This window comes from Leptosomus discolor, chromosome 22, assembly GCF_034619465.1.
Source record: "Leptosomus discolor isolate bLepDis1 chromosome 22, bLepDis1.hap2, whole genome shotgun sequence".
In the NCBI taxonomy this organism is placed as follows: Eukaryota; Metazoa; Chordata; class Aves; order Leptosomiformes; family Leptosomidae; genus Leptosomus; species Leptosomus discolor.
The window spans coordinates 7,579,313-7,603,771 of record NC_141412.1 but is presented as its reverse complement, the minus strand read 5'-3'; the positions used below and the strand labels follow the sequence as shown (position 1 = coordinate 7,603,771).

At 53.0% G+C, this 24,459-nt stretch overlaps 1 protein-coding gene across 2 annotated transcripts in view; it reads right to left on the bottom strand.

Annotated features, from left to right (window-relative positions):
* The window catches only part of CDON (cell adhesion associated, oncogene regulated), a 32,286-nt gene extending 8,227 nt beyond the window's left edge, over positions 1-24,059 (bottom strand). Inside the window, exons 1-15 of one of the 2 annotated variants that reach the window (XM_086476989.1) lie at positions 23,984-24,059; positions 20,804-21,076; positions 19,270-19,416; positions 18,799-18,942; positions 18,165-18,452; positions 17,024-17,293; positions 15,820-16,164; positions 11,867-12,153; positions 9,968-10,142; positions 9,274-9,402; positions 7,531-7,737; positions 6,622-6,803; positions 5,280-5,385; positions 1,991-2,113; positions 295-522 (exon numbers count right to left, since the gene is read on the bottom strand). In XM_086476989.1, coding sequence (XP_086333115.1) covers positions 295-522; positions 1,991-2,113; positions 5,280-5,385; positions 6,622-6,803; positions 7,531-7,737; positions 9,274-9,402; positions 9,968-10,142; positions 11,867-12,153; positions 15,820-16,164; positions 17,024-17,293; positions 18,165-18,452; positions 18,799-18,942; positions 19,270-19,416; positions 20,804-21,076; positions 23,984-24,059 — 2,980 coding nt within the window. The remainder of the gene's footprint in view (positions 1-294; positions 523-1,990; positions 2,114-5,279; positions 5,386-6,621; positions 6,804-7,530; positions 7,738-9,273; positions 9,403-9,967; positions 10,143-11,866; positions 12,154-15,819; positions 16,165-17,023; positions 17,294-18,164; positions 18,453-18,798; positions 18,943-19,269; positions 19,417-20,803; positions 21,077-23,983) is intronic. The other variant, XM_086476990.1, reaches the window with a different exon arrangement.
* Positions 24,060-24,459: the final 400 nt, after the last annotated feature.

The window sequence follows — 24,459 nt, the reverse complement described above, 5'->3', positions numbered from 1 at the left end:
ACTCTCCCTCAGGAATTCCCCAAACCATCCTGCCGGGGGGCGGGCCAAACCGCAGCCCAACCGCGCAGCGATGCAGGCGGGCAGCGAGCACCGAGGCAAAGAAACGGGGACGCTGGTGCCGTCAAACCCCGCCGTGTCTTCACCCAGGGCACACGGAGAAAGCACGAGTCCCTAAAGAAACGCCAGCTGGCTTCTCCTAGGAAAGGGCTTCCCACTCATCAAGCGTCACCTGAACGTCGCTCCTTTTACCCCGGCGCTATTTTCGTCGTGAAAAGGGACCCAAACCCAACTCACTCTGCATGGCGTTCTGCTGGCGGTTCTTCCAGAGGCACATGGCGATGAAAACGATGAGAATCAGGACCATCACCCCGAGGACGCTGCCCACGATCAGGTAGAGCATGTCGCTGCTCCGAACGGGGCCGTTGGAAGGGCCGGCTCCACCGCCCCCCACCCGGTCGGGGGGATTCGGGGGCGTACTCAGGTCTTTCGCCGGGTATTCGGAGGCTCCCGGCGTGCGTTTCACTGCGGGGAGGAAGAGAGAAGTACGGGGAGGTGAAGCGAAAATAACGACTGCTGGGTTAGAATCCTCCTGCCTCAAAGAGAAAGCTTCCAAGTCAAGATTAAAAACCTGCAACGAGGAGGCCAACTACCGTTGGGTAATAACTGTTTGCCTTGGAAAAGGGCGGTTACCCAGCGTGCTAACCCGCTCTTTGAGGTCACTCGAAACTTTTAACGAGCGGCTCGGCGGACGCGCGGCGAGAACGGCGCTGACTCCCAGCTCGAAAGAGCGCCAACTTTTCCACTTCTGAGGTCAGGAAAAAAAGAAACCCCAAAAAAACCCACCTCCCAAATGCATTTCTCTCGCCTCACCGCTGCCAGACGACCCGCTCTGATCGGGCACGGACCCGGCTGACCCCGTTCGCGAACCCATCCCGTTCTGTTCAGCCCTCGGCGCCCTCGGAGTCGCCGAAAGCGAGGTGCCGCTTTAACCCAGGAATTCAATTTACGTTCGTTTTCAGCACGCCGCAGCTCAGATCCGTTTTGTTTCGCTAAGAAGAGGTGCCTGGCTGAGGAGCTGGTCAGAGCCACACAAGCACCTCCGCGTTAGCCGAGCTGGATCACCCCCAAAAGCCCGGAGGAGACGGATTTTAAGGAAGAGTCGGGACAAACGACAGGTTACACCTTGCCAACTTTAAAACGAGGGAAGAAAGCGATGCTCCTCGCAGGGAGGAAGACCAACTGCGCGAGCAGCCGCGAAGCTCCGCAGCTCCTAGCCCTTCTTTCAAAGGCTTCGCTACTGACTGAGCTGAATTTTGATGCTTCCGCTCCTGGAGGGCTTTTTTTTTTTTTTTCTTTTTCCCTTTTAAGACATTTTTTCATAGCGCTGCATTTGAAGTTTACCGCCTGCATTTTCCCTTTACAGCCTTACTTGGGTTTCGAGATTCAAAGGAGACAGGAATTCTTCGCAAAAATAAACGCGACTGCCATATCTGACACTTCCCGAGAGCAGCCCAAACTTTGTGCCAGAGGCACGCGGGATTAGCGAGGGAGGCAGCCAACATCCCCCTCGCTTGCTGCGGCCTGCGCTTCGACAACGTGTCACGGAGCCCCGAAGCCAGAAAGCAGGCGTACAAAAATCCATCCTGTCGTCTTCAAGAGCGTGGTTGTCCCCTCAGGAGAGGCGATCAGCACGGCAGAACAAACAAACAAAAAAAAACCCAACAACAAACCAACCCCACCCCCCAACCCGGAACGACAATCACTATCGCTGAGGGCAGGCGACTCCGCAGAGCTTTGCTAAGAGCCTTTCCCGGGAGGGCAAGGGATCAGCTTCCATATGTTCCAAACAACCCCAGCTTCGGAAGACAAAACAATCCTTCAAAACATTCCAGAAAGTTACAGCCTCCTCCTCGGGGAGGGAGGGGACGGGGTGGTGGGGGGGGAAGCTGATTTTTCTTTGCCCCGCGGGTATTTCCCCGCCGCCGCTCACCTTTGGTCTCGCAGATCATCACGTTGCTGTACTCGCTCTCGCCCCCCTCGTTATAGCACTGCATTTTAATGTCGTAAGAGGTTTCGGGCTGCAGGTGGTTTATCAAGTGCCATTGCTTCGTACCTGGTGGGGCGGGGGGGGGGGGAAGAAGATAATAAATCAACTGCATTTTGTTTACCTGCGGGAGGCCAGAATTAGGCACGGGCGTATTGCAGTGTCTTTATAAAACGCAGCTTTTCCCCAAGAGTCTTCATCAACCATTTAGTGATTTATCTAAAACAATAAGACTCGCACTGTCTGGCAAAGTAGGTTCTTAGAAGAACCTTTTGATAACAGAAGTGGTGGGGTTTTTTTCAGTATTTTCCATCCATTTGGAAAAAAAAAAAACACAACCAAACCCCACAACCTTTCTCTACAAAACCCAGAAGCTGCTCAACTCAAACGACAGACATCCAAGTTTCCAGCATCCGCGCGTTTAAACTCAACAGCGGTTCCCTGCAGCCTGACCGCGAAGGGGTGGGTTCAGGACGGGCTGTGCCGGCTGTTGACAAGACACAGGGCGAACAACGAGGTAAAAAAAAGCCACGCAGAAAAACGGATTAAACTTGGGATGGGGGGGGGGGGGAACCAACCTGTACTGTGGGAGAACCCTCTCCCAGCTCACAACCCCGCAGGCTCCCTCGAAACGGGAGGTACCGAGCGAAGCGGCCCGTTTTGCGCAGGAAGGATCCACCCGTGTCGCCAAAACCCGCCGGTAACGGAACGGGTAGTTTATTAAACCAATAAAGGAAACCCAATTCGGCGCTCGCCGGAGCCGGAGCCCGAGCCCAAGGCGCCTTCTCCACGAGGATGGTTTTGTCAGCTCTGGCTCCCGGCCTGCATTTCATTTAGACACCCTCCTGAAGGGCCGAGCGCTTTGATATAAATCACTCCGGTTTTACTTTCACGGGCTTGTGACAAATTTTAATAAACAGCGACCCTCTCCCACCCACCCCCCCTTTTTTTTTTAAAAAATAAAGAGTTTAATTAACTGTTTGAGCGCTCTTGATCCCTCTTGGAAAATACCACCTTGAACTGTTTCCACTGTTCCTAAGAAACTGTCATACCACCTACTGATTTAAGCATTAATAAAAAAAATAATCCAGCCCGCTCGGCGGGTTGGGGCTGTCCCCGCGACTCCTCCGGGACCCAAACCCAGGTACAGACACCCCTGCCCGGCCGGGGGTACCCCGGAGGACCCCCCATCGTGGTTTAGAGGGGGGGGGGGGGGGGTGTCTCGGGAGGGGACGCACCGCACGGTCTGAGCTCCGGGCGTCCCAAGCGAGGGCAGCCAAGGCCTGGCTGAAGCTGGAACCGGCCTTTCCCCGAATCGCACGTTCTCCCAAGATTCATACTCGGGGGTTTTTTTTTCCTCCCCCCCTGCCGCCCCCACCCCCCAAGCATTCCTTTCGGTAATTACTACACCAGGTTTTAGGTTTCCGCTTCAAACCATTAGTGGAACTGGAATCAGTACAGGCACTTTAACTGTCCTCTTCGTGCACCATTAGCAAGGAAAAACATTTAAACAACTGACATCAGACTGCATTTACGTTCAAAACTCAATCCCCAGGACCCTCGAAATTCAGCCCATCCACGCAGGACAGGGCTGGCGTTGCTTTGCTTTTGCTGAAAAACAGCGAGGAGCCATCTGAGTTGAGCTTTTTTTTTTTTTTTCCTTTAAATAAAAATCTGATTTTTGCCCGTAGCGGTATTTATAAGGAAAAAAAAAAAAAGTTTTCAGCGGAGTTTTGGATGTCTCGAAAGACAAGACTTAACAGGAAACAGTAAGGAAAGCCTACGGCAAGTATTTAGCTAATACAGGCATCACACCACTTTTTCCACAACTCATGCAGCCATTTCAAGATAAAATTCCCTGTCAAAAAACAGACAGATTAATTTTAAGGTAACAGAGGTGGGGGGAGAAACGCAAAGAACAAGTGATTTATGGCCAAAATACCTTCAGTCGCATGTTTCTCTGCATATTTCACATCAAGCGCTTCCAATCGCGCTTGAATTGAAAATAGCTCGCGCTCCTTTCCCCCCCCCCCCCCCCCAAAAAAAAAGCTAATTTAGGGGAGCACAGTAAAGAAAAGCTGAAGTTTCCACATTTCCCCCCGAGCTGCAGGCTTTGGCAGAGCAGAGCAGCTGCTGAGGGGTTCAGGCTGCCACAAAGAGTCACACACACACACACACACACACACACACACGTGTGCGTGCACGCTCTCTTGGGGAAAAAAAAACCAAATAAACCCAATCCATCAGAAACAAGCTAATTTCACAGCACAGCAGAGCCCGCTTCGACAGCTCGCTGCTCAGCCCAGAAGGTTTATAAACACGCGAGTCCTGCCCAGCAAAGGCTACGAAAAGCTTCTTCCGAGCGCTTCTCGGAGCTTCAGCACGCAAAAGCTGGTGTCACCCGTCGAAGTCTCGCCTAGCGGGGGAAAAATTTTGGAAATAAAGGCTCCTGTAACTGAAATAAACGAGGGGGAGGGGGAAAATAATTCACGTCATCGGGGCAGGATGAGATCACTGCGTTTACTCAGCCCGAGCAACAAGGACGTGAAGTTAAATATTTTTAAAAGGGTTTTCCACTTCGGGACTAATATAGACATTATCTAATAACTTCTTCCAGGAAAACGATGATCTAATATGCACAGGGGGGGGAAAAAAATAACTTGATTAAAGAGGCAAAACGAAGCAGAAACATACCTGCATCTGCAGCCCAGTACAGCACTGGGGGCTGCCAGTAACTCCCTTAGGGGAGGAGAAGCAATCCAGCAAGGTAAGGGGAGAGAAGGGCCATTACACGCCAGCTCAGAACATCCACGCTGGCGTAAAGTCGCCTCAAAAGCCAGCTCGTTACGAGCAGCCTGCAACAGCGACGCGCTTACCCTGGGTTCAACCTCACGGACTCCACTTTCTCTTTACACACACTGCTTGAAGCTAAACCGGTTTCAACGGATCCACGTTAAGGATTTGAAGGAGCCCAACGTAAACCCAGCGTTTAGCTCCCAAGTCGCCAGGTAGAAGGGGCTTCAGCAGGGAAGAAGCGAGCCCCTGCGCGGGCGCAACCCGACGGGACGACGTCGGGAGCGCTACTGCTGCGCAACGTATCGTCAAGGCCGCGCCGGGAGAAGGGGGGGGGGCGGGGAAAAAGCGGTTTAGGTTTCACACGAAGACAGCCAACGCGTTGACGCGACGTCCTGCGCGGCGGAGCGGCGCTCCGGAGCCGGCGGGTACCGCGCCGTACCTTCCACGATGTCCCTCTTGTAGTCGCTATCGTTGTCGCTGTCTGTGGGCCGGTAATAGATGTAAAATCCTTGGATGGGCGTGTTGTTGTTGCTTGAGGTGATGTACTGGAAGAGGAGGACAATTTTAATGGAGTCCTGCTAGCTTATCCCCTCCAAACACGTGGGGTTTTGGTTGGTTGGGTTGGGTTTTTTTTTCTAACGAGGTTGTGCAAGCAAGGCGTAGCAAAACCTCCCCGCCACGACGGAGAAGAGGATTCCCAGTCGCCGCGGGGAGCGGAGCACAACGCTGGGGGTTGCTCACAGGGCTGCAGGAGAGCTCTCTGCCCCTGAACTCCTCGAAACAAAAAAAAAGGGGGGGGGGGGGGGGCGCGTGTGTAGCACGGGGACAAGAGGCTGAGCCGGGGCCGACGCTTTCCTCCCCGTCACACGGGGGTTTGATCACGAACAGCCTGAAAATTGAGGGGATTAACGGCAAAGCGAAGACCGTTTTGACTTCAGAAAGAGTTAAGGCCACTCTCAAATTCAGCTCAGGAATATTTTACTTGAAGTTACGCAGCCTCCTGAGGAACGAGAGGTTATTTTAAGTTTATTATCCTTAACATCTCTCCAGGCTGAGCTAGCAGAGCAAACTAACACTGGGAACTCGACACGTTAAATCCTCCAAAGTATACCAGGGGGTTGGATTTCAAAACAAGAGCAAAGAATTTCTGTGGGTTTCGAGAAGGACTTTAAAGTACTTGTTTACGAAAGCCGAAAGGAGAACGTTTCTCTAACGTGAAACCCTCCGCCGGGCGCGAGGGAAGACGGCGGGTTCTGAGCGCAGCGCCCGCTTCCAGCCGCCGCAGCCCGGATTTTTCCCCGGAAAAGCAGCGGGAATTTCAGGGAACCAAACCGAGTCGCTCGCAACCGGTGCCACGAAGAAGGGGTTGGGCCAGAGCGAAGCCCCCGCCGGTGCCTCTCGGCACGTCTGTGCCAAAGCAGGTGGAGCGAGGCGGCTGCGGCCTTTCACCGGAGCGGCCTGTTCGGGCCTACATTTGGGGTAACCCGAGGCGGCGGGGCACGGTACCCCCCCCACCCCAGGGCGCAGAAGGGAGCAAACCACCAACGGGGCTGTGGTTGAGGAGGAAGAAGGGGTCGGAAACGGGGGGCAAAGGCCTCGAGAGGCACACGGCCCGTTAAGTCGCTCCACCACACAAGCGGGAAGGGTCACATCAGCCCTCTCCTAGGAGCAAGATCACCGCGAAGGCGGGAAACCACCGCTCTGAATCCTCGATTCTGAAGAGCCGCAGCAGGAAGAACCGCCCCGCCACCGCGAGGAGGACAGGAGAGCCTCCCACCTACCGTCCATTTCAACATGATCTGGGTGTCGCTGATGGCTTCGGTGTAGGCGATGTGCGGGCCCGTGACGGGGCGGTTGGAAAAGCGGCCGGTGAAGCCGGCTACTTGGTACGGGCGAGAGGCTGCGCTGCGCGGGCTCTCCCCGTAGGTGTTCACGGCGATCACCCGGAACCTATACGTGTCTCCTTTTAAGGGAAAAAGTGGAAGAAAGACGACGTCGGAGCAAAACAAGCACTCGAAACGGGATTCAGGGGGAGACTAAACAGATGAGGAGGCACTTTTTCCACAGCAGCCCACTGGAAGCAGGACTCGCCGCCGCAGACGGAGGCGGACATCGGAAATATAAATAGCTTCGAGAAGCAATTAGGGCAATTCCCTCCGGAAAAATCCAAAGGCTGTTACAGAGATGGAAATGCCTCCGACAGCTCGGGAAGTCCCTGAACTGCAAACGGGTGGGCACTGGGAAGATGCTTCGAAGGGTGCCTATCGTCACCCGTTCGCTCTACTCCTGCACCCTCTCCCTGAGCTTTCAGGGCTGGACACCAGGAGAAATCGGGACGTTTTTCCACGCGTGCGTTTTTCTCTTTTTGAATTCCGAGGGCTTACGAGAAGGACAATTAAGTTAAAAACAGCAATAATACCCAACCCTCCTCTCCACACAAATAAGTACTGAATTACGGTGGGGGTTTGGGGTTTTTTTTCCCCACTTAAGCCCGAAATCAACTCAAATTCACGTCACGATCTCCTGTTCCACGCAAAAAAAAACCACCACCCACCCTAACTGACCACAAACGGGATAATCCCAAGCAGGAGTTACAATGAAACCACCCGAGCTGCAGTATTCGCTCAGCATCTAAGCAAAGACAACAGCTGAGGTGAAGGAAAGATCGTTTTTAAGATCTTTTTTAATACCTGGCTCCAAGTTCCGAACTTCCACAGACAGTTTGGAAGGGGAAATGTTATCGGCCGCGACGAGCCAGTCACTGTTTCGACCCAGGCGTTTATATTCCACCTTGAAGGCAGTAATGGGGGAGCCACCGTTGGCTCGGGGGATCCACGTGACGTAGACGGACGATTCCGATGCTGTGGAGATCGTGGGTCGGTCGGGAGCTTCGGGAACTGCAACGAGAAATTCAGTTACGAGAGGATTAGAGGCAGGTTTTCTGATTTATACCGGTGGCTGACGATTAAATCCGACTTCACGTATTAACAAGGAGAATCTTAAACGCTCCTGTAATAACTACTCCTCTCACTCTTCTGCAAAAGACGCTCGAAGAGCAGAGAACAGGGGAATCAATTGCTTTAGCAACGTAATCGCCGCGCAGGACGCGGTGTCGCACTACCCCAACCCAGCCCTCCGCGGAAACACGCACAGAGCGAGCTGGGAAAAAACCCCACTTTGTTATCCTTTCCCAACCCCCCAAATTCCCCCAGACCCAGCGAGACGTCGACCCACCCGCGCTACCGCGCGCTGTATGGCCAGAGAAAGGAGGATGACGAGCAAACAGAGCATGCGAGGAGCGAAATACTTACTGCCCTCACTGGACGGTACAGAGAGCGGTGGGGGAGAGAGAGAAGGGAAAGAGGTGGCGTTAGTCAATCTGGTGGTAACCACCCCGACACCGAGGAGGGCTGGGAGGCTTTACTGAACCGCCCGGCACGCGCTGAGGAGAGGAGGAACAGCAGGCCAGCAGCTTTGGGGGCGGGAAGCATGGAGCAGGCTGAGCATCTGCAGCCGGGCCCACGGAAGGCGGCCCCTCGCGACGCTCCTCACCTGCGTTACGCCTCAATCTCGCCGCTCCCCTCGGGTTTTACCCGAACTTGAGACACCAAAACGCTTTCGAGGTCTCGGCCCCTGAGTAAGTTCGCCTAAATCAGGCCAACGAGTTCAAAGGCCGGAGCGAGGACCAAAAGGGCCACAAAGATGGTGTTTTCACTGGGAACCAGGCTAAAAAAAAATCACACCTACTGGGAAGCGGTTGTGTCTTCCTCCCACCAGAAATAAGCCTATCCCTGGGAAGGCGCAGGAAAACAGTCAGAGCAGATATAATCGGCTCCGAGGGCTCCGACGCGGGCGTCTGCCACTTCCCTTCTTCCTCTGGATCTCCCTCAGTGGAAGGGAAGACCAGAGCGTTTAGCAAAAAGCAACGGCAGGTTTAAAAACGAGCAGCAGGAGCGCGGCTTACACATAAAAGGCTGAATTTTCTGCAGGCAACGGCATCCTTTGGAATATTTGACATGCCCTAGACTAGGGCACGCATTTCCTAAAATTCACAGCTTCAGCTGCTAAAAACTTGCTAAATTCGTAGCTTCAAATATCCCACCACAGATGCCAAAGAAACTTGGTGACTGAACACGGCTGCGAAAACCCGAGGTACCAAGGCAGGTCATTAAGATGCTAACTCGCTGGCTGTCGGTCCCAAAAGCACCAAACACCATCTTTTACTCTGGAAACGTACGGAAGAGGAGAAAATCTGGCAGATATTTGGCCTCGCTCGCAGAAGACCCCCCGAGAGAGGCTGTTTCAAAGCAGCCTAGGGAATAAATAGGAAGTAGAAGAGGGAACACGAGCACCCAGAGCAGGAACAAACACGAGTTAACCGCCACGCAACCCAACTTCCAACCCAGGGGTTACAAACCGGCCCCCCCACCTACCTCCGCTGTGTCGAGAGAGGTCTGGAAGGACGACGCCGAAATTATTCGCCCCTTCGGGGACGACGGGGTGTTTAGGAACGCCGGCTGGCGGGGAGGGAGCCTGGGTGTTTTTCGAGGATGAAGTTCTCTCTAAGGGAGACGGGACGCGCAGCACGTCAGCTCAGCTCACAGCCGCAGGATCGCTCGCTGCGGCGCAGGGGACTCAAGCCCCGGCTTCAAGTCGCAGGAGAGCAACCGGGGAGCAAGAGAGAAGACTTCCCCTTGCAGGGAAGCGACGGGGCAGGACGAAGACCTGCAGCCCTGCGCTTCCCGAGCCCCCTCTGGTCACAAAAGTGTCGTTGACACGTGAAAACTTGACGGCGCAAAAGGGTTTCTTTCGCGATCCGGCGAAAAACCTGAGCGAGGAGAGGCTGCTCCCTGGCTTCGCTCCTTTAAGCGAGAGGAACCTCACAGCCTAAATCTTCCTAAGCGTCCCCAAAAATAACATTATCGAGTTTTTAACGGCCTGTACTCACCGACAGCCCTGGTAACGCTCAGGAAAAGTTTGCCCCACGGCTCTTTTCGCTATCAGAGGCTGCTCTTTAGCGACTAATTGCAGTTCATTCCACGCAGACGATGTGATTCAACCGAACGTGTGTGTCGTCCCCCCCGCCCCCGAAAACCCGGGACCCAGGGAACATGGTGCTGCACCTACCTCTGCTGGTGCGGAAGGTCAGCATGGCCGGCTGCCCTTCCCCCGCCGCGCTCCTCGCCACCATCAGCACCTCGTAGAGGCTGGAAGGCTCCAGCTCGGTGAGGCGCAGCTCGTTCTCGCTGCCGGGGACGCGCACCGTGTGCCAGCTCCCCACCGCGCTGACGCCGTCGTCCAGCTGCGGAGGACGGGGCCGGGGGGGGGGAGGGAAAAGAGAGAGAGAGCTCAGCAGCGAATCGCTTCGGGCCCAACTCGAACCCCTCGCCGCCGTCGCGCACGAGCGCCCAAAAAAACCCCGCGGGGTTTCCTGCGTCTACCTACGGGTTGTCTCCAAGCCCGGCAGCATTTTGGCAACTCCTTCGATCAACCCGAGTGATTTTTCCCCTCGCCGCCCGCCCGCACTTGTTTTTTGGGGGGAAAAAAAACGGTCGTTTTCACTTGTGGTTAAAACTAGAGAGAGACCAAGTGAGTTTAAAGACTTCGAGCAGCCTTTAGCTGGCAGTGACATTCAAGGGCTGGACCCAGCACCCTGAGGAGAAAGAGCTGGTCCCTCAACTATCCCAGCTTTTCCTGCGCGCCAGCATTTGAAAATATTTATTGGCTAAAACGGGCCACAAAAAGGGGTTTTAGTCACTTCTCGAGGCTGGGAAAAAAGTCAGCAGAGAGACCAAAGATTTGGGGTTTATTAAGTCCTGTTTTGGTTGGGGTTTGTTTGGTTGGTTGGTTGGGGTTTTTTTGGTTTTTTGTTGTTGTTGTTTTTTTTAATTTAACAGTGAAGTCACCAGCTCCATTTAAGAAAGGCAAGAGATTCAGGGTAGTCTCTTAATGCTTGACCTTTGCAGGAAAACATTACCCCAAATCCCAAAGGAAAAGACAAAAGATTCTACCAAAAATAAACTACTAAACAATATAAGACTTTAATAAAACACGGAAGGCAGATCTAAATGCTGCGGATTATCAAAGGTTATGCCAGAGCTCTCTGTTCAAGGATGTTCTTCTGAAGGGACCACTCTACGGCTTTCATTCCCCCAACTTTTCCCTCCGCTCCTCCCCCTCTTTACAAGGGGGAAATCTTAATAAAATAATTTAATGACACAAAGAGAACACCGCCCTGGTAAACTCCCTACCAAGACACGCACGAGCGAGCGCCTTTCACGCGGAGAGGACGGTCACGAGCGGAGGGGAAAGCATCAAAAAGGCCAAAAAAAGTATTCAAAGCTTTCAGTGCTCCTGTGAACCAACCACCTTTGGATGCGAAATTCTATCAACAGACTTTGGCACCGGGTTTTCAGGAACGAACAGGTCAAAAAAAAAAAAATCTAAGCATCCCCTCCAGGCTAAGACAAGATCAGGATGTAGGGGATTAAAAAGCTTAACGAAAAATAAACCGAGCGGCTTTGCCATGCGGAAAACTTGGCTTGGAGGAACGGGCGCAGGCATCGCTCGGTCCTGATTGTAATCAGGGGAGCTCCCTGTCGACGCTCCGTTTTTAAGGATGGGAGAAGCATCTGCTCAGGAAATTTTGAGTTCTCCTTCGGATTTGATCACTTGGGTTTGAGAGAGTCTCTTAGCAAACTCCTTGATCCATTCTTTTCCCCTCCTGACCTCACGCGGGCCCACCAGCTCCAAGCTCGCCCGCGCCAACGCGGGTTTCACGCCGTGCCCTCGAGCTCCCCGCGGACCACGACGGTACCGTGACGGAACCAAAAAACGCGGGGGCCCTGCTGGATCCACCTCACCCCCAGACAACTTGGGGCATCCCCGGCAACGCCGCGGCTCAACCACCGCCTCTGCTCTCCCCGGCCTGACACCGCAGCCCCGGCAACGCCGGCGCCGCAACCGCTCCTGGAGAAACCCAAACCAAGGCGCCGGCGTTCCGGCGCCGTGCCGGCCGACCGTTACCTTGCGGTACTTGACGAAATAGGCGTTGACGGGCGACCCCCCGTCCCGCCCCGACCGCCACACCAGGTTGTAGGCGTCCGGCTTCAGCGTCTGCGGGGGGCTGAGGATGATGGGGGCTTCGGGGGGAGCGGCGCCGTTGGAGGCTTTTTCCAGCGCGGCGGCGGCCGGACGCAGTTTGGGGGGAGGCGAGCTGGAAAACCCCGTTTCCGCACCAAAATCGCCGTCATCGCTCTGGGCAACCTCCACGGGAGCCGTTTCTTCTGCTCTTGGGCCGGTGGCCGAAGGCACTGCGGAGGGAGGAGGCCGGTTACATCTTGAGGGCGACGTACGTCGGCTCTGCGCAGACGGGGCGCTAAATCATTTCAGGAGAGTCGTTTCCAAACAAGCCCTGCTGCCAAAAGCCGGCTCGAGAGACGCCCGTGAAGACCCGAGCCCAACGCCAAGCTGCTGGTTTGTGGGGTTTTTTTTCAGGGCAGAACAGCAGGTTTTGGTAGCAAAGAGAGAAAACCTGAAACGCAATGTCTGCAGGCACAGTTCGACTACCATCTCCCATAAATTAAGTGGTGGCAACGCACGTAGGAAGAAAAAAATATATAATATATAGCCACACTTTGACACAAATGGAGTAATTTGAAATGAATCCCAGTTGTACAAGGAACTTTCCATGGCCTGAACTGGTGTGCACACAAGAGGACATTCTCCTGCCTCGGTATCGGAGGTTTTAGCCGTGATTTTGAGCGGCTTTGAGAGGCGCACGACTCGACTACCGCACTTGAAAATTTACGCTGAGAATAAACTCAGTTTACTGAGTTCGATCAGGCAGCTCTAACACAGCAACGCACTTCTAGAAATCCTGCTCCAGCCTATTTACTTCGCCGGGTGTGAGAAAGAACTTAAAAAAAATATATATATATATATAATATCAGTAGTTTGAATAGTTTTGAGAGACAAAAAAAAAGCACTGTTAGGGCTTGCCAGCATTCCAGGCAGGAAAGGGGTGGCAGGTTGGACATCTGAGATTATCCAGGACAAGTAAACGTCAGCGCTTAAAGCGAGAGCGTTTCGGGAAGCCGCGCGGCTCCTCAAGGTTGCCCGCCGCAGCGCCGGGCCTGCCAGATGTTCTCAGCCCTGTCCGTCCTTTCAGATTTGTGTAGGTTTATGTTACACGCCGGGGTCTGGAAGGGGAAGGGAATGAAGGGAACTTGGTTTACAAAACAAACAAATTCCTCGGTAATGTCAAGCCTAGGCAGTGTTAGCCCGGCTGACTCGGATTCCTCCAAACCTCCATTAAAATACCAGCAGCAAGTGTGGCTGCTATTTTTGGCCCCTTTTTTAAAAAAGCTGGGAAGGGAAGGAAAAGTTCTCTTTTCAAACTGAAGCCACGCTCGCAGCAAGCATTCCTTGTTTGTCGCTGCCTATTTATTTAGCGATGCCACAAAGCTGGGAGCCCGAGGAAGGCCGCAACGCGGGGAGGACGTCCCCAAAGCCAGCTGGAGCTCGCCCAAAACGTCAGACGCCCCTCCAGGACGGCCTCCAAGCGAAAGGGTAGCGACCCCCGGGGGGGGGGGGGGGGGGGAAAGGGACGAGCCGACCCGCGTTCCTATTGGAACCAAATGCCGCGGCCCGCTCTGCGGTGGACCCGGCGGGTTTGTGGGTGGGCACGGCGCGGTTTGAGGCCTGCTGGCACGGGGGCCACGGACTCCTGCACGTGGAGGATTAGTTGTGGTTGAGGCTGGTGACAGGAGACCTGCCGTTGCTGCTGTGTTTATTGCTGCGAGGGGGGAGTCGTCAACAACTGGCAAGCGCTTCGTATTTTGGCTTTGGAAAACAACCCCCGGGTAACAATTTCCATTAAGCAATTCGGAGCCGAGCTCTTTTTTTTTTTTCTTGTAAAGTTTCTGGCATAATTGCTACCCACCCCATCAGGCTTCCCTCTGCTGCTGTGTCATTATGTGACTTTTTTCGGCTTTTAGTTGCCATCCCTTTCCCCTCAGCCCCTGAGACTTACTCTTCTGCCTCAACTTCCCGGCCACAGCGGGGAAACAGGAGTTGGGGCAGACCAAAGGCCCTACGGGCCCAAAATCCTACCTCTGACAGCAACTAGAGAAGGACAGAACGCCCCAAATCTGGGCATTCAACGTTCAGAGCTTTTACTCACGCTCTCCATAACGCCCAGTGTTTCACAGCTCGCTGCCGCGTCTCCCCTTCAGCCGCCTCTCACCTTTCCGGCCTCTCCTCCTGCAGAAACCATCCCACGCCCCTACGGACCCACCCGGCGCCTTTTCCAGTTCTTCTACACCCTCCTGGAAACCAGGCTGCAAACACGCAGATCTCACCCTGGCACCGACCTCGGTATCTCGTCTCCGCTCTGCAAACAGATCGCGATCCCCAACGTTCCTTCCCCGCTGCTTCAACAACCAGAGGATCCCTCCCCCGGCTCCTCACGAGCTCTCCAAGCGCAGAGCAGAAGACACCCGCGCCCGGAGAGCCTTTCCAACCACCCTAAGACTTCTCCGAGGTGCCTGGCGTCTCTAAAAGCCACCTTCAGCCTGCTCTCCCGCTGTCTCACCTCCCTCCCTCCAAGAAATGCTACTCCTTCTTCTGTTTTACACTAACCCGCCCGCTCCTCAGACTTCCCGAGGAGTATCTTTCTCCTTCATTTCCATCAGATGAAGTTATTTCAGAGCATTAACCCTGTGTTCAGCAGCTCTGGGAAGGTACCACCGGGCAGGCAACCACCACAACCGTCTAAGAAAGACTTAAAGCGCACACCGGGGGTAGAGGATCCTCAGGCTATCGTTTTACATTGGGGGGGTTCCCCCAAAAAGATACGTTTTTCAGCCAAATAAGCCCCTCTTACCGCGCCCTTGCCCGAGGGAAATTAAGAGGACAAGGTGCCGAGGCTGAAAGGCGCTTAAGTTGATCCTCCTACCAAAGAATCCCACTGGAATCGCAGCTGAAGTCACGCAAGGTGCTTCGGAAGCGTTACCTGGCAGGAATTCTTCACTGAATGCTTGAGCACGTCTTTTGGCACGGTCAGGAACTGTCCTAAAACCCTCACAGCTCCCAGAAACGATTTCAGGACTCTCATCTCAAACCCAAATGCCTTAACCGCCCTCTGCCCCGTCATCAGCAGGTAGCACAACACATTAGATAGAAGTTGATAAACAAAACATTAAAACTGAACTCACTGCCACAAAGTTCTGAGTGGGATTTCTCCGTTTGACACAGACTGAAGTCTGGGATGATGTTTTGTTTTGTGTTTCCCCTCAGCAAGGTCCAAGAACAACTTATTGATGAAACTGCACAGTGGGATCATTTTCCTGAGGTTTCCTCTTTTTTTCCTTCCTCTAAGTGAACCTTCAAGCATCTTTTCAAGTTATTTACGTGAGTTTTAAACTCAAACCGGTGGTAACAAAGAACGTTCAATACAGGGCCACGTACTAAATCCTGCTGACCTTAAATCCCACTGACATTCGGGTAAATTGACGGAGGCAAAACGCTGAGAGAGCTGAGCAACTTCAGCCGCTCCACGTAACTAAAAATCCGTCACCTTCGCTCTTGTGAAGGCAACTTGGGGCAGCTGAAACCCGCTGTTAGCGTCACCGAATATTCTGATGGGCAGAAAGGAAACCGCTCTTTCCCACCTTGCCTTTGGGATAAGGATTGTCTTTCCCTAGTAGCAATTTCAGGAAATAAAACCAACACAACACACCCTTGGATAGTTTTTATCGTATAGAAACTCTAAACCCACGCGCCCCCCACGGCTGTTTCTCCTTTGCCTAAGGTGGAAGGGAGAAACTGGTCCACAAAGAGACCTTGGACCCCTCTGCTTCATCTCCCCACGACCCCCACCACCACCACCACCACCTTCCTGCTGCTCCGGTCTAATTTTGAGGCATTTCTCCCCCAAACCGGGGAGCTGACCGGGCAGCTCTGCGTTTCCAGCTTACCGACGGTGAGGAAGGCTTTGGAGACGGCGGAGCCGTGCTCGTTGGTGGCTTCGCACGTGTACTCCCCGGCGCGCTCGCGGCTCACGTTCCTCACGCGCAAGGAGCTCGAGGCGGCTTGAGGGAGGGAGAAGGCGGTGGGCTCCGCCACGGCGCTGCCCGGCGTGGCTCCGGGAGGTTGCTGTGGTTTTGACTGGGAAGGGGGGCTGGGCACGAGTCCTCTGCTGTCGTACCAGCGGATGACGGGAAGGGGCACTCCAGCGGCACTGCAGGACAGCGTCACGTCCCCACCGTCTACCACAGCGATGCTTGCTGGTGGAGAGACTATCACTGGTTTAGAGCCTTTGCCTGGGGGGGGAAAAAAACCAAAACAAGATGAATTTGGCTAAGGAATATGCTGCTTAATGCCAAAATGAGTCAATATAATTAAAATTAAAATCCACACATCCTCCTTTTTCACTGTTTTAACAGTTATTGCTTGCTTTCCAGACCGAAGAGATCAGCGGAGACTTGTGCCTAGAGCAGGCTGACAGAAAACTACGCTCAAACCCCGCTTCAAATTGTCAAAACAACAAAGAGCTGGCGGTCAAGGGAGGAAGGCAGAGCAGGTGAGGCTGGCTCGGCCCACTCCCACAGGCAAGCAGGTCCCAAAAGACCCGCTCCACCAGCCTCTGCGCAGCTCCCGTCCATCTTCATCGGGGCAGAGGAGGTCAGAAGCTTCAACTACACGCGACGGGGAGAGAACAGGAACAGAGAAGGGGAACAGGTCTTGCCAACGTCCTTGTGTTAGCAGAAATCAAGTTCTCTGGGTATTAGAGAGTAATTTAGGCTGCAAAGTGATTAAAAGGAGTGTTGGTACCTGCTAATCTGGATCAGAACAGGCATAATTACTCATCAGCCAACGCTGCTAAGAATACCAGCTCCTCCAGCACAACAGGACCCTGACTCTATCGAAGGATAAATCCTGTCAAATCCAATCACAAGCTGATTTAATGGCAGCTGGTAATCTAGGTTTTCAAAACCTAGATTAAAACCCTTTGAAAACGCTCTTAAAGGTCAACTGAAAGCACCTTCTTCGTAAGATTCGCTAGAGACAGTGGTGTGAAGCAAATCAATACATAATCCAGGGGGAAAAGAAACAAAACCAGACTAAAGCTTGAAGTATAAACGCTTAAGTGGAGTCCCTGAGGGCTGCAGGCGCTCTTACCCGGCAGGACCCGAAGCCTCCCAGTGGACTGCGCAATCCCAACCCCGTTGCTCGCCACACACTGGTACAAGCCCGAGTCCTCCGGGGCGACGGCGCGGATCCGCAGGCGGTTTCCCGCCGGCAGATGCCGCGGGGAGACAGGGAGGGGAGCTGCGTTGTGGAGCCAGGTGAGGGCGGGCGCGGGGCTCCCGCGGGCGTCGCACCAGAGGTGAGCCGTCGCTCCAGCGGCCACGCTTTGGTCTCGCAGGCCCTTGGAGATGGAGGCAGGTTCTATAAAGGGAAATAATTTTATCTGAACCACTGCACGTTGATCTTCGCCCCAGTCCTGGAAAGGCTGCTGTGAAACGTTACACCAGCTCCTCGTGCGAAAGGCTCAGCAAAGCGCCACGTCCTTCCAGTTCTACACAGCCTAAAGCTGGTTTTCCCCCCACACACACACACGCTTGCTGGTTTTAATGGTCTCTCTCTCTCCCGTTCCAGTCACATGGTTGCATTAACACCACAAATAAACCACCTCTATTTTCAAAATAATTCTTTAGCCCCATCACAAAAGGTGTGCTGTGGGGCAACAACTTGTTTTCCGAGTTACTTTAACACATACATGTCAAAAAAAAACCCAAACCAACAAACAACAAAAACCAGCCAGGGCGGCAAAACCCTCAAACACCACGAAAATCTGCTACAAAGGGAAGAGAAGATTAGGAGCGACTTGCAGCCCCACAAAAGAGGCCAAATACCATTTCCTTTTGCTTTTGGTTTTGTCCTCATCCAAACAGATCACCTCTCCTCGCCAGCTTTTTGCTTACATACAACCTCAAAAGAGAAACGCCTGATCTCTGGCACGTTACCGGCGCTGCAGCCCGTGCACCCTTGGCGCGCTGCAGGAAAATAGAGCGCGGTTCTTCCCTCGGAGTTTGTTACCCTTTACTGCTGGATTATTCCAGACTCTGAGGTAAGTAGTTGTGGATTTTAACGAGGGGGAGATGAGGAGAGACGGTCATTGCGACCACATCTTTATTCTTTATCTGCATACGCTTAGCTGGAGCGAGAACATTAGGCTGTTGGCAACCAGAGGCCAAAACCAGCAAGTCCCCAAAGAAAAGGCCCATTGCCTGGACGTGAAGAAGTCTTTATTCCTTACCAAGTACAGTAAGCGAATAGTTCACGTATTTCACCACTCCAGATCCGTTCCCCACCACGCAGGAGTAATTTCCCGTGTCCGAGGCCTCGAGCCGGTCCGTCACCAGGTGGGAGTGCAGCAGCTTCCACCTGCCTTTCCTCAGCGCGTCCCGGCCGTCCTTCACCCAGCGGAGGGAGGCCGGGGGCAGCCCGCTGACCACGCACTCCAGCATCAGAGAGCTGTGCCGGGGCGCCGCCAGGCTCTGGGGTGCCAGGGGGTGAAGGATGTGGAAGCCGTCTGAGGAAGAGCCTGGAAGAAAGGAAACGAGGCTTCTCACTCACCCGCCCTCCGCTCCACTCCTGGGGTCTGCCGTGTCCTTCAAACGCTCATCCAGGAGCCTCGCTCCGAAGTCGGTTTGGTGATTGGAGTATTGGGAGTAGCTCCTTTTTGGGGGGCTTTGTCTTCTTGGGATGGGACAAGCAGTCGTGCTGCTCCGCCACGGAAGAAGGGCCGAAGGCGCCAGTAACGCCGGAGAGATGGTACGTAACGTGGTATTGGATTGATTTAGGCTGGTATCCCCAGGCTAAAAACCTTCGGGATGTCATTTATTCAGCTCGAGGTGGATTCGTTCCGGAAAGCTGGACTGAATACTCACGTGTGACTACGAGTTTACGTCCAGTGGGTTCTGTTCGGAGATCGTGAGTAACTGGGTTGTACGCTGCACATTTATAGGGTCCTTTGTCTTCTAAGGACACATTCAAAATCTGCAGGTTTCCAGATGGGAGAATTAGGTAGTTGTCTAAACAGGTGGGGAAGGAAAAAAGAAGATTAAGTTTAACTTAGTTTCAAAAAAAAAAAAGGGCTTCCTTTTTTTAGTTTTAATTTTTTTTTTTTTCCTCAAACACCTTGTCAGATCCATCAATCTATTCTAAATGCAGGATCACAAAGAAATCACGCTGCCACGCAAAGGCTATTAATTTACAAAGGTAGGTTTAGACAAAGTGCAAGTTCCTAAAGGTTTGGGTGGTTTTTTTTTCCTTTAAATTCTAAGGAAAAAAAAAAACCATCCAGGCAAGCTTTAGTTCAGGCTATTTATATCGCTGACCAGTGGCATAAACCATCTCACCTGCGGATTGTTCCAGCCATTTTCCCCGCACTTGGAAGCGCACCTGTGCTTTGGGGTTACTTTCCGGCACCTCGCACCCAATGACAGCCGTACCCCCTTCCTCCGCCGCAACGGCGGCTTTCACCGACGTCTCGAAGTCAGCTAGGCCTGGAAGAGAATCGGCAAGGGGGTAAGAGCAGCCAAGGCTTGCGAAAGGGCAGCAAGCTCAGTAGTTGTGCTTAAAATATAGTTGGTTTCGAGGCGATTATCTTCTCTGGTGCAGCATTTGGACACCCAGAGCAACGGGCACGGTCTTTTCTGTAGCCCCCAAGAGCAGAAACCCTCCTGTGTGCGTACGCCTCCTCGCCACGCCAAGGGCCCCCCCCCGCGAAATCGTCTCTCTGTGACTCTCGCGAACCCAAGGCCTCGTGGCGGCGAGCGAGGAGGCGAGCCGAAAGCCTCGCCAGCTACCAGCACCTTCCCAGTTTGCTGCTGGAACCTCCAAAGGGGGCGAAAAAGCGGGAAAGCCGCTCTTCTCCTGCCCTGACGGTTCAAAGCGTCTTCTGGGTTGTCAAGTTTTTCTACGGCAGCCACCCTTACGGCTCTCCTGAGAGGCTCTTGCCATGGGTCAGTACTTTACCAAAACACTGAACTTCTCGCGCTTAGAAGAAATTTTCCTCCCGGGGGGATTTTGGACATGCTCCATAGATGAGGTACCCTGACAGAGAAATCACTCAAACCCTGCTTGACAAAGCCCCGATTCAGGCAGCTCCGCCATCCCACGCGGCCCAATCGTGCTCACGGAGGAATATCCATGGGGAAAACCTCGCCCTTCCTCTCCTGAAGTGCTTTAAGATCCAATCATTTACAGGCCAAGCACCAAGGCAAAGACTGATCAGAAGAACCACCGCAACTGAGAGAAGGGAAGTTGTCCCCAAAAAGGACAGAAGGCTGTCCCCCCCTGAAGAACGTCGGGGGAAGTTTCGACAAATAAAATGCTACAAGGGAAAAGGAAAATCCGCAGCTCCCGCTGATTGCCCAGGCGACCATTCCCACTCCTTTCTCCTCTCCTCTGACCAACTCTCAAGCACCCTTCTGCAACGGCACGGCAGCTCAGTTGCTCTTTTTGAGGAGAAGCTTTTGGGAACCCGGTACTTTCAGGTCAATTCAGTGAAACGGATGTTTTTTCACTAAATTTAGTGGAAAGGACTCTCGAGGTCCTTCGGCTCAAGGCTGTCACCAACACTAAATCCATCAGGTGTGGGTTTGACTAACTGAGTCTTTAAAAGCCTCCAAGGATGGGGATTCACAAGCTCGCTGGGGGGTCTGTTCCAGGGCTGCATCACCTGACAGCTCTCGGATGAAAAAAAAAAAAAAACCAACTAGAATTGGTGAAAAAGCGTATAATCACTCACATAATAAGTACTGGCTGAGGAAAAACACAAAACCATCTTGAAACGAGGGGTTTTCTAAATGTGAAAGAAAACCAAACGAGCTGAGGGCTAGATAATTGCCAAGGAGCGGGGAATAAGAAGGAAAAAAAAAAGGAACTTACTGCCCATCGAGACCGTCGCAGGCCTGCTCACGACGGCGCCCGCGCTGCCGCTCGCCACGCACTGGTAGCGACCGGCCGTCGACAGGCCGAGGGAGACGATGGTCAGTGAGCCCGACTGGATTTCCACTTCTCCCACCTGGTTGCCCAGAGGCTCCCCATTAAACAGCCAAGAGAGGCGAGCCGTGGGGGGCTCGGCCGAGCAGCGGAGTCGTACGGGCCCGCCGGGCTTCTGGACAGTAGACAAGGGCTCAGAAATAAAATGGGGAGTTAAGTCTGAAAGGAAAAAAAAAAAATATATATATATATTTATTCAGTTAGTGACCAGCATTTTACAACTGATAATTGATGCATCAACTTGCACAAAAGACTGGCCATAATCTGGTTTATAGCATCGCTCTCTCCCGAGGCTCCTGCCCCTGCTCACAGACCCGACACGCGTCTTTCAGCGGGTTAAACGTCACTAAAAGACTATTCAGGTCAAATAAAGGGTCTCTCAACTCCCAAGTCGCTCGTGATACTCAAGCAGGTGTCGCCTCCACGAGAGGAACCCACGACAGACTCCTGCTCGCTCCGGAACGCCAAGACTCAAACCCCGCCAAGAAGGTCACGGCGACGCAGCGTACAGGGAGGGTGCGGTACGTTGCTGGGGCCAGCAACGACCACGACGGCAGCGGATTCGGGTGGGGTGAAACGGCACCCGGCACCCGAAGAGCGGGAGGACGGGAAGGCGCAGCTGTAGCTGATCTGTCCCATACGAAGCGGGCGCGGACGCGGCTTGTAATATTTCAGCAATGGCAGCAGCCTGCCAGGTATGGCTGCAGAACCGTCTCCGAGTCTGCAGAACTGATTAAAAATAGCAGGATGAAGGAAAGCTGGATGAACAGCAAAGGGTCTCGTTCATTCCAAATCCATGGACTTCATCAGGACGAGAGTGATGAATTGGGCAGCCGTTATCTTTGCCGAGTAAAGATGAACAGAAACAGGAAAAGCTGCTAATAAATAAAAGGCTCAGTTCTGCAAAACTTGGTTACGAGAACCCACGTATTTGCCAGAAGAAAATTCCTGCTTGTTGGAGGAAATTTGTTTCCCTATCCTGGCCAACGAAACCCTGGGAATTATTTCCATTTGTTTTCTACGGAATTCTCCGCTGACGATTCGGTACGAGGGGAGCAGGCAAAAGGCAACTAACGTCAACTTCGATTTGGTTAGAAACAGGGGAGGAGGGGGAAAAATAAATTAAAAATAGACACAGTGGCAGGGGAAAACAAATCCTAGTGTGTAAACGAGCTAAGGAATTCCAGATAGAATAGGAATAGGTCAAGACAATATTGACATCCAAGTAAGAGACAGTTTTCTTGTAGGTGGGGCCCTCGGCTCATGTTTTTCTTCTCAAGTCAGTCCATCCAAGCTCTGCTTATGAGTTTCAGATGAGAAACTGGGCGTTTTTAACAGAACCATAAACTATCTGCATAAACATAAAATAAAACTGGAAATGAAAGCGTGGCTTCACTTAAAAAAAGAAGATTAAATCCATAAAAATGGTATCCAAGCGTTTCACAGGACTCCAGATGTCCGTTTGGAGCTTTTAATTAGAAAACTGTTTTTCCTATTAGTTCAGTTTGAATTTCCAGGGAGGAGAGAGAAGCGACGACCTTCTCAGTTTGTCAGCCGCCAATTGCTCTGAAATTGCACCGCTACTTTCATCCTCCGCCCTGCCCTCGCTTGTGACACCACCACTTTGTGCTCAGTGCAAGAGTCAAAATTGGTAGCAGTGACCCTGCAGCTGGGATTTATCTCTCGTGACGGCTTGAAAAATACAATTTACCCCATTTGCTCATAACGATTGGCTATGAAGTGCTAAAAGTAGTAAAAGCTGCTTTTTCGTGTGGTTACGTTAAGACAAGCTGACTACACAGAGCAGATGTGGCAATTAAAACCATCCCTCCTTTTTTTTTTCCCCCCAATGCAAGAGCCGTTCCAACTGCAGCCACGCAGCAGCGGCCGCCTTTCAAAGACCCGATTCCCCTCTTCCCCCTGCAAATCTCAACCCCCTCCCAGCCCCACGGGAACGCGAGATGCACCGTACGCAGCAAAAAAAAAATCGGTGTCCAGCGAAGTCCGCCGGGATCCCAAAGAACAAACCTACGTAACCAAGACTCTTCCAGCGCTCGTTTCGAGCCAAGTTTGCAAGAGCAAAGTCATCTACTCACGTCCTGGTTTGGGCTAAACCAGAACTAATTCTGGTTTAGTGCTTTAACTTTTCAGTTAAGTCTCCTCGAACGGCACTTTCTGAAACGGCAGCGTGTTTTTCCAGACAGCGACTGCTCCCAGCAGCGACAAGGCCTGATGTTTACAGCCGGTACCAAGGAATGGGATGCAGAGAGGCCCTGGCTTATCCTTGTGCTTATAGCGACCGAGGTCACTGCTGAATCTCGTACTCCGTGTTGGGGTGTCGGGAGTGAAAAGGGGTCGCACCTACAGGAGCAGCGAACCGGCCAGGAGACCCAAACCTGACCCGCAGAGTGTTCCATCCCACAGACGTCATGGTCAGAGTAAAGCTGAGGGATCACGAGGGTCAATCGCTCTTCTTCGGTGGCCGACACCCGAGGAGGGCTCTGTCTGTCCTTCTGTCGTCGATCCCGATCCGTGCGTCCCTGAAATCCAGTGCCTGAGTCCAGCTCCTGCATCCCGTCCCTGCCTGCTGCCCAGTCCAGCCTGGGACTGCCCCAGTGCCAGCCCTGCAGCGTGGTGGGGACGTGTCGTCCTCAGGGTGGGGGCAGTTGGGTTCGGTATCGGTTTTGTATCTATTTGTACATATTGTATAGATTTCATTATTTCCTTATTCTTCTTCTTATCTTTTCTTTTAGTGATATTATTTCATTAAAGCCGTTTTAGTTTTCTTTTCCAAACCGTAAAGTCTCTCTCCCTTCTTCCCTCTCCTTTTCCCTTTTTGGGAGGGGAGAGGGGTCAGTAGAGAGCGCCTGTCATTCGTTAGCGGCCAGTCCAGCCTCAAACTGCGACAACTCAGCTCAAGACGGCGCTTGAGCGCTCCACGCCGCCTTAAAAGCGGATCGTAGAGGACGGGCGTTGAGGTTGGCCGCTTCCAGACGCCTCCAAAGGGCGGCTCAACTTCCCAAAGCCCCGAGCGAGCCGCCTAGGCCCCGGGCGAGCCGGCCTTACCTGACCTCGTGGCGGCGATGAGCCCCGCGGCAGCGACGACGAGCAGTGCCTGTAAGCGGCCGGGGTCCGGATGCATAGCGCCAGGTCAGGCGAGGGGAAAGCACGAAGCTCCGCGCTAAGACGAGGCACCGCAACAGCTACAAAACAAACAAGCAGATGTCAGCTGGAAGGGTTCAGGGTTTAGTCTTTTAACTCTCTTAGAACAAAGCGGTTGGGGTTTCAAAAAAAAAAAAAAAAGAAAACAACCCCCGAAAAGGCGCAACCAGGAAACGGCCAATGTTCTTCGCGATATAGAAACCAGCTGTAAAAAGGAGTTAGAAGTTGAACTTCACTGTGTTTCCAAGTCTTAGTCTTAAAATAAGGTTGGGTTTTTTCTTTCCCCCGCCGCAGCTGGGGTAAGAGGCATCGTGCTGCCTTGATAAATTAGCCCACTTTCCAACCAGAGGCACTGAAGTCCAACGTAAACAGCTTATCTA